This window comes from Miniopterus schreibersii (assembly GCF_964146895.1).
Source record: "Miniopterus schreibersii genome assembly, chromosome: 13".
In the NCBI taxonomy this organism is placed as follows: Eukaryota; Metazoa; Chordata; class Mammalia; order Chiroptera; family Miniopteridae; genus Miniopterus; species Miniopterus schreibersii.
The window spans coordinates 24382964-24392181 of NC_138113.1; the positions used below are offsets into that span (position 1 = coordinate 24382964).

Below are 9218 nucleotides of genomic sequence, written 5' to 3' on the forward strand. Positions count from 1 at the left end.
TTGAAGTATTGTATTTAAATCAGATTTAAAAATACAATACCTTTTTTGAAGATGAGGCATCTACATGGAAGTTCAGCTATTATATTTTGCCCTGCTGCTTTCATTCACATATTAATACACAATTTTGATTACAGAGGAAAACTTCTGTAGATACAGTGACAGGGACAGTAAATACAAATTTATGATGAAATACACACACTGTCCCGATGCACCTGTGCCTTGTTAATTGTTCACTTGACATAATAAACACCCAGGAAACACTGGTATTATTTTTTATCCCTCTGTGGAAATACCAAAACGTATTTTAAGCAGGGGGCTTTTCAGAGCTGCAACATCCTATTTTACTTTAAATAGTGCATGCATACTTTATGTGCTTGCTCTTGCATGCTTGCTCACTCTCTTATGCACATACGCACACATACACTGGAGAAAGAACAAAGACTGAAAAGTGGAGAAAAAAACCTTAAAGCAGCTATTTATCCATCTACATTCAGCAATCACAGAGAGTGTGTGTGTGTGCGCGTGCGCACGCGTGTTTAATATATATTTATTGATTTCAGAGAGAGGAAAGGAGAGGGGGAGAGAGAGATAGAAACATCAATGGTGAGAGAGTCATGATCGGCTGCCTCCTGCACGCCCCTGACTGGGGATCAAGCCTGCAACCCGGGCATGTGCCCTGACTGGGAATAAAACCACAATCTCCTGGATCCTAGTTTGATGCTCAACCGCTGAGCCACATCCAGGGGGCCACATAGAGTTTTTATAAAAAAGTACTTGTGGAAAACTCTTAGAGAGCATTAGCCTAGAAAGGAATATTGGTTCCCTGTAGCTTCAGTGTTTGTTCTACTTTACTTGGCATTGGCCATTATTTACTATTTAATATAACTGAGAGGGCTGACTTTTTTCCATAAAGTCGTGAACAGTCAGCTGCCTTATGTAAGAGACTGTTTCTCTGCACATTGTTGCAAACTATCTGGATGGCTCCACTGTCCTTGGAGACTTTTAATATACACATACATTTCTCTAATTCCTACATATGTGTATCAGTTCTTCAATGTAATGAGGCTCAGAGAATCTAAACAATGTGCCCGTAAAATACCTGATTCTAGTTAATGTTGCAGTCCATGTGGATTAGGCACTCAGAAATCTTGCAATAGCTTGGAGTCATGCGATATGGCAGGATGCTATTAATATGGATACTTAATTCTGTTCTGTTGTACCAATACCATCAGTGTTAGAAAACTGGAATAAGTGAAAAAATCCAACCCTACTTATTATATTAGGTTCTTGGTATGACAACATTTTGAGAACCCAGATCCATAAATAGGTTGGAAAGAAAGAAACAGATTTTTCAATGCATTAGAAGCCCTGTCGGAATGATCATAAGGTGAATGCAGCCAAAGGGCTGGTAGGTGCAATATTTTTAGGTACTATTTGTAGAAATTTCAAGTGCATCTTCTCTCTGAGAAGTAAAGTCTTTTGTGTCTTATGGAAGTATCACTGACTTACTGCTCAGACTTCTTTATGGAATGAGACACAACATAGGACTTTCTCAAAAAGAAGGCTGCCTAATGATACCAATGATATTGTTCTTTTTCTTCTTTGTCTTCTTCTTTTGTAGTTTATCCAATATCTGATTTTATTCAGTCTTCCATACAGACAAAATCACATACTGTGCAACCTTGTAGAGTCACCTCAGACTTCTTTGGCTTATCTTAGGAGATACTCTATTAAAACACTGCTATACACTCCTGACATCCTTGCAGCTGAGATAGTGTGAGGTTTGACCTCAGATAGTGGAAGCAGGAAAGAGTTAAGGAGGCAAGGTAAACAAATCTGAAAATGAAGCAGAAACCAATGATATTGTTCTTAATTTTACCAGTACCCTGTAATCTTTATCAGCTCCAAAACTAATAATTACAAGTGTGTTCCAGTGCCTGAGATAAGTACTCTATGTCCATCTTTCAAAATCCATTTTCATTTGCTTCTCTTGACATATTTGCATGTGACAACTAGTGTTTTGCCTTGCACTTGCTTTTTGAGAATTCAGTCTCAAAAATATGTGATAAACAAGCCAATTTTTAGGGCCACTTTTTTCATTCAAATGGTGTTGGTACAATGAATTGCTCCATCTTACCTATGTTTTGCTTTTCATTATTCCAGTATTTAAGTTTTGAGTTCCCTACAGTATCACTTGCCAGTTCAGTCAGTACCTTGTTCAGTGAAAAACCACTCTGTTGAAAATCCCTTCAGTGGGTGGTACCATGGAGCACTTTCAAATTAACACGTCTTCAGAGACATCATCATAATCACAGCTATAAACACAGCTAACAAAGATCAATGAACTGGCCAGACCCAGTGCAAAGACCCTGAGGCGGGAGTGGCAGATTCAGGAAGTAAATTCAGGAGGCCAGCAGGGCAGGAAGAGAGTGAAAGGGAGTAGTAAAAGATGAGGTCTGGAATAAAGCCAGTTCACAACAGAACTGTTGACCCTGAGAAGAACCACTCAGAGATCACACCCACTATCGAAAAGATTTAAACCCAGTGGTTCTCAATCAGGAGGGGGGTTGCCCCCCAGGGGACATTCAGCAATGTCTGGAGATGTTTCGGTTGTTACAACAGAGAGGGGGGGATTGCTATTGGCATCTGATTAGCTAATGGCATCAATTATCCAGGAATGCTGCTAAACACGCTAGAAAGCACAGAACAGTCCCCCACAACAAAGAATTATCCCGTCCAAAATATTAATAGTGCCAAGGTTGAGAAACCCTGAATTAGACATATAAGTGGAGAAGTCAAAAAAGCAGTTGGGTATACAAGTCTGGAATTCAAGAGAGAAGTCTGGGCAGGAGAAATAACTTAGAAATCACAGAGACGGTGTTCAAAGCCGAGACTAAACGAGGTCACCAAGGGAGTGAGTGTAGCTGAGGAAGAGGTCTGGTGATCTGGGGCGCTCCTGCAAGAGATCAGGGAAGAGGGGCCGAACCAGCAAAAAGGCTGAGAAGAAAAAATAAGAATGAGGATTGAGGCGGAGATGTCTGGAGTTTGGAATGGGGAGATGTGAGATAAAGCCACCCAGGAGAGCGGGAGAGTCAACAGGCTAGGGAAGCCCATTCAGTGCACACATGAGGTGAGACTATAAAATGAGGCCAGTCATTCAGCGGCATGGATGCAGGTACAAAGTCCCCAGAGAGTTAAATTTACCCAGGTGTGTGGCTTTGACAAACAAGTGAGATGTGCCATCAGGGGCAAGGGAATTGAGAGCGAATTCAGGCTGTAATTCTGACGACCAACTATGAGATTTAAGCTTTGCAAGTAGGATCAATGGATTATAGATTGGGGGAACAGAAAAACTGGAGGAACTGGCATACTAGAGTGAATGAGGCTGAACATCAGGAGTGATCAGAGTGGGGTGCATGCAGCTGAAATTATGTAGGTTTGAAATGACTGGTCTTGGAAAAACCCAAGGAGTGCGTAGCTGAGATAGAGCAGAGGTCAAGAAACTGAGAAGGGAGATTGTTGGAAGATCATCTACATGTGTACTGAAATTATGACAGGAGGAGTAGAAAGAGTGGCAGGGAGCCAAGGGAGCTAAATCATCCAGAAATAAGGGGGAGTAACCCTGGGATTAGTGGATGACTGCAAGAGTGGGGAAAAGCAGGACACAAACTATCTATGTACATGAAGAGAGATGGTCCCACTTTTGTACATATATTCTACAATAAAAATGCATTATTTCTCTGATAAGAAAAAAAAATTGTAAAAATTTTAGGGCCATCTCAAATACTCTTTTTTATTTATTTATTTTTTATTGTTTTTGTTTTTCTTTAATCGTCATCTAAGGATATTTTTTCCATTGCTTTTCAGAGAGTGGAAGGGAGAGAGAAAGAGAGAGAGAGACATTGATGTAAGAGAGACACATCAATTGGTTGTCTCCCACATGGGCCCCAACCTGGGCCCGGGGCCCAGCCTGCACCCGAGGTACGTGCCCTTGGCTGGAATCGAACCAGGACCCTTCAGTCTGTGGGCCAACACTCTAACCACTGAGCCAAACTGGCTGGGCTCAAATACTCTTTTTTATAAATTAAATTTATTGGAGTGACATTGGTTAATAAGATTATATAGGCTCCAAGTGTAGATTTCTGTGATATGTGATCTGTATATTGCATTGTGTGGTCAATACCCAGAGACAAATCATCTTCTGTCACCATATATTTGACCCCCTTTACCCTTTACTACCTTGACTTCCTTATACACACACACACACACATTCAAATATATGTATGTGTGTGTGTATATATCTATATATATATGTGTATAAGATTCTTTGATACAGATTCTCTAGTTGAGTTACATGCTTCAGAATAAAGGTGTTAAAAATAGTAAAAACTTTCTTACAAATAATAAACAGCACTAATGAGGTATAAAGTGAATATTCTATTAAAAATCATGAAGCTTGAGAGAATGTCATTCTATCTTAATAAGTAATAATATTAATGTATACTATATCCACCTCAAATTCAAATTATTATTTTACTGAGTTCTGCCATTAAAACAAAAGGAATTATGCCCTAGCCAGCTTTCTCAGTGGTTAGAGCATTGGCCCTCAGACAGAAGGGTCCCGGGTTTGATTCCGGCCAAGGGCACATTCCTGGGTTGCAGGCTGGATCCCCCACCCTGGTTGGGGCCCGTGGGGGAGGCAACCTAGCGATGTGTCTCTCTCACATCGATGCTTCTCTCTCCCCCCTTCCACTCTCTCTGAAAAGCAATGGAAAAAATATCTTCAGGTGAGGATTAAAAAAGAAGAAGAAGAACTATGAGTTTTATTGGTGAGTAAACAATGTTACATCTGGGTATCTCTCCTCTTGTGAACACAGTGTCATAGACCTTTGAAACAGAAAGTTAGGAAAACATTTCATTCTCCCAGTTTTGGGAGCTCAGTCCTTCGTGGGAGGCAGGGAAGAGAGGAGAAAGAAAAGAAAGGAACAGGAAAAATATGTTTTCAGAAGGTTTCAGCCATCCCTGTGGGTAAGCCAAACTCCTTTGGTCTTTTAAAGCCTTAAATTTTGTCTAATACCAACCTTCTGTGTTTTCTCTTCATCAGTGAACCTCAGCCTCCCCTGAGAAACCCCTGAAAGCAAGAGGAGATGAAGGAGAAGGGAAGCAAAGGGTAGTGGAGAACAAGAAGAACGATTTTGCCCTGGGCGTGGCCAGAGTGACTTCCCAGGAAGCCCGGTGAGCTGCTACCAAGCCTAAGAGTCTAGGTGTAATTTAGTGTTTCTAGTCATCCTCTGAAATGAATGGGATGAGAATTACCCAGTGACCTTTACCATTCTGTCCTGTTTCTGAGCTATAACCTGCAAAGCAGTAGGATGGGTTTACACATTGGATACAACATGCACTCACCCCACAGAAAAATTCTTGTCCCTCCCAATAACCACAACCACTTGTATTTCATTCAACTTCCAGCTGCAATGCATTTCCTCTCAGGTTATCACAACAATATTCTGATAAGGTTGTGAAGACTGATACTATTACTAGCTTCCCTATAAATGGGAGATAGTAAGGCCCAAGTCTCAAGTAACAAAGTCCAAGTCACAACTCTATCCCTTGAACAGACCCTTTACAGTGCTATGCCAGCCTTTGAGACACAGCTCTTGGGTTCCACCCATCCAGACCCTACCCCTTATTCAAGGCCAGAGGCACAGAGTAGGTTGGAAAGAGCGCTGAATTTGGACTCAGAAACCCTCAGTTAAAAGTACTACCTGCTCTACTTATTAGCTATGTACCTCTGAACAAGTCACTTAATCTCTATTCACCTCAGTTTACTTGTATGTAAAATGGGGATAACATCTGTTCTATTTCAGAATGCTTGGGAAGAACTGCGAATATATGTAGAAGCTCACAGTAAACTATTAAGAGCCACATAAACGTCATATATTATTCGAGGCCCAGTGTGAGTCCTATTTCATCCAGGAAAACTTCCAACCTTTCAATCCAGCCTACAATGAACCCTCCCCTGGCATTTCCTGCTATACTATTTATCTCAGCATTTGATATATTTGCTCTTGTATTGTTACTTAAATATTTCTGAGTCAGGAACACCTTCCCTCCACGGAGCCTAGCACAGGGCAGTAAGCATAGCAGTGCTCTATATTATCAATGTTGTGAATGAACTGCTGGCTGAGAGTAGAATCTTACCTTCCTGGTACCACAGTGCTCATTTCCACAAGAAATTTTAGAAAAAGTTTCCCTATGGTATATAGTCATATTCACATTCTAATAAGGGTACTTACTCACAGAAAGGCAGAGTTTTCTTTTTTAAAAGAAGAGAGAACACTGTGCAAACTGCTTGAAAAGACCAGAAGCATGGGCCAACCACAAATAAGATCCCAGAGGCTCCCTCAGTTGGGGGAATCCTGCCAAGATTCCCTCCAGAGGGAACATTTCCCCCCACGGCCTCTCCTTAGGTTCAGGAGGCCTCACAGGGAAAAATCTTGCTGGAAATATTTGCAGCCCTTGTTTGATTTCTGTAGAAAATAAGGCATCCTAAAGATTGTTAACTTCTACTGGGGAAGATACACTCTAAGTTATAGATTATCTTTCTCAGAGCTCTTGGCAGCGTTCCCACAAACACCCAGCTGCTCGTAGCACTTTACCTGATCTCTGTAAACCAGTGAGCTGGGGCTTGACCGTGGTTGGTCTTTAAATGAATAAGTGGTCACTTGCTTCTTCAACAAGTCCAAGAAGTCAGGAGGCATGTACGGGGGAAGGTCGGTTAGTACTGGATTGTTTCTTTGCACAAGAGGTGGTTTTCTCCTTCCTTCATTTTTAAAATTGTAGGTTGCTGCCACTGGATTTAATAGGGATTCTTCAATAAAAGTTTTCAAGTGGTAAGTGCCGGGGACAGGAGTATTCTGTGGAAAATTGACATCGTTTTTCAAATCAGTGTGTAAACTGGCAACATCTCCGAAAGCAGCCTTCTCGAAAGGGTCACTCCTAAGCAGCATTTCTCTTTGTTTTAAAGTTTAATAAAATTCTATTAAAATATAGTAAACACTCTGGACAGAACAATAGTTCAAGAGAATCACAATTACTTCCTTTCTGAGACAGCTGCTGAGTTATAGCAAATGGGTTATGGCCATAGTTGAAGTTTGAACTTCCTAAAAAGTAGCTTTACAGATACTTCAACTTGAGATTCAACTCGACTATAAATCTCAGGCCTCTAGCGAGACCACTTAGGATGTTTCTTGACTAAATAAAAGTTATCCTACTCCTGCTTAGTAGATGCTACATGTTTCTGTCTAGCCCTCAAGTGGGAAGCTACAGGATAATGACATGAGGCAGAGAATGAATATGGCAGAGCATCTCGCTTCATTAGTCCAATAAGGGGTTTGGTACTTTCAAATCCCAACCACAATGTGGCTAAATGGCCAAACCTGAAGGTTTAGTCACTGCTGCTTTTGTGGCCATCTTTCCACTGAGCACTCAGCTCAGTTCCACCGTTAAAATGAGTTCAATTCCAGGAAGGCTTTGGCCCAGGGGATCTCTCTGTTATTGCAGGGTGTGGATAGGAAATACTTCTGCAATATAGAAATGACGTCTCTTGAGAGGGAGATCTTCTGGTCGTTTTACTTTCGTGTATTACCATCTTGCTTTCTTATGCTGACCATATTAATGAATAAAAGTTTTCATAGGCTCTATGCCATCTAAGTGAGATTAAAAACTGAAACCCAGAAACCTCTCCAGATGTATGCTTTTTCCTTTCTTGTGTAATCTTTTTTTTTTTTTTTTTTTAATATCTTTATTGATTTCAGAGAGAGGAAAGGAAGGGGGAGAGAGAGAGAGAAACATCAATGATGAGAGTCATTGATCGGCTGCCTAGCCCGCAACCCGGGCAAGTGCCCTGACCGGGAATTGAACCCTGGTCTCCTGGATCCCAGGTCGATGCTCAACCACTGAGCCACGCCCGGCCAAGATCATAAACTAGGTTGATCTTTCTCAGCTATTCTGTAACGCAACTAGATTTCTAGAGTTGTTTTACTTTTCCAAGCTTTTAAATAAAAAATTTAGTCTCATTCATATGCTAATATTAAAATTATAAGTATAAAATAAGGCCCACTGTAAGTGCTAGTGACTTAAAAGGTAAGACTGATTAAATCAAATACTAATGGAATAAGAATAGCATGAATAGAAAAGAGTAAAAATATACATACTGTTAATGCTACTCTCCACCACCCTTCTCGTTCAAAAGACGATGTCTTCCGGGTTGGTTTCTATTAACAAACATAAAATATGCTTATTCATTTGAAAGGCGATCCCTGGAAGTTAAATATAATTTAGAAAATATTTACTTGAATTAATTAATACCTGCACCAAATTGGTCAGTCTGAATTAAAAGCTACATCATGATCTATTTTGCCTGTAATATTTCTTTAAATTGCTATTTTATTATTTTAAGTGCTTTTTAAATATCTAAATTCCCTTTGGGAAAATTAGAGCAATAAACACCTGCATGTGACAGAGATACCATAAGGATAATTAGATGTGACAAAATTTGGTGTTCTTGGGAAGAAAAGAGTTGTGTAAATCCAAAACTGTATTTTCATAATTGTTAAGATTGATGGCTCAGTCCTTCTGTCCACTTTAGTGGGTGAAGAGAGCTCGTCCTCAGACAAGGATGAACTGGGGGACATGGCAGATTTTGGTGTCAAGGATTGTATAGATATTATGCCCTTAGATGTTCTAGATGCTTTAGAAAACCTAAATTTAAAAGAAAGTAATAAAGGAAATGAGCCTCCACCTCCTCCTCTTCAATGACGCCCCATTCGCAGACAATGCCCTCTGGGCTTTATTTGCCAATGAAAGTGAACAACTACCTTGGGTTTGTTTGGTGATTGCAATCAGGTCTGACACTTGCTATGTTGTATACATTCAAAAGGAAGAGAAAAAATATATATGATTTCCACTTAACTAATTTTTACTTCTAGCAGGGAAATATAGGTAACAGTGCAGGGGTGATCTCTGCTTCCTGTACCTTAACATGCAAAAGGCTCTCCTAGTACTCCACATTCAAACTGAAGAGGAAAACTGACATCTCTAATGAAGCTGCTGTGTGCATTTATGAATATTAATAAATAAAAACTGCTTGGACGGTTTACCCTAAAACCATGGCTCAGGTGATTGTGCTGGAGCTCAAGGTCAAAATGCGTAGTCAT

General features: G+C 40.3%; 1 protein-coding gene across 1 annotated transcript in view; it reads right to left on the reverse strand.

Moving 5' to 3' along the window:
• Positions 1–9218, reverse strand: part of STPG4 (sperm-tail PG-rich repeat containing 4) — a gene marked incomplete at its 5' end in the record, with an annotated part of 278271 nt that extends 269053 nt beyond the window's left edge. The window contains 3 exons of the mRNA XM_081155864.1: positions 6660–6917; positions 8217–8276; positions 9162–9218. Of these exons, the coding sequence (XP_081011990.1) occupies positions 6660–6917; positions 8217–8276; positions 9162–9218 (375 nt within the window). The remainder of the gene's footprint in view (positions 1–6659; positions 6918–8216; positions 8277–9161) is intronic.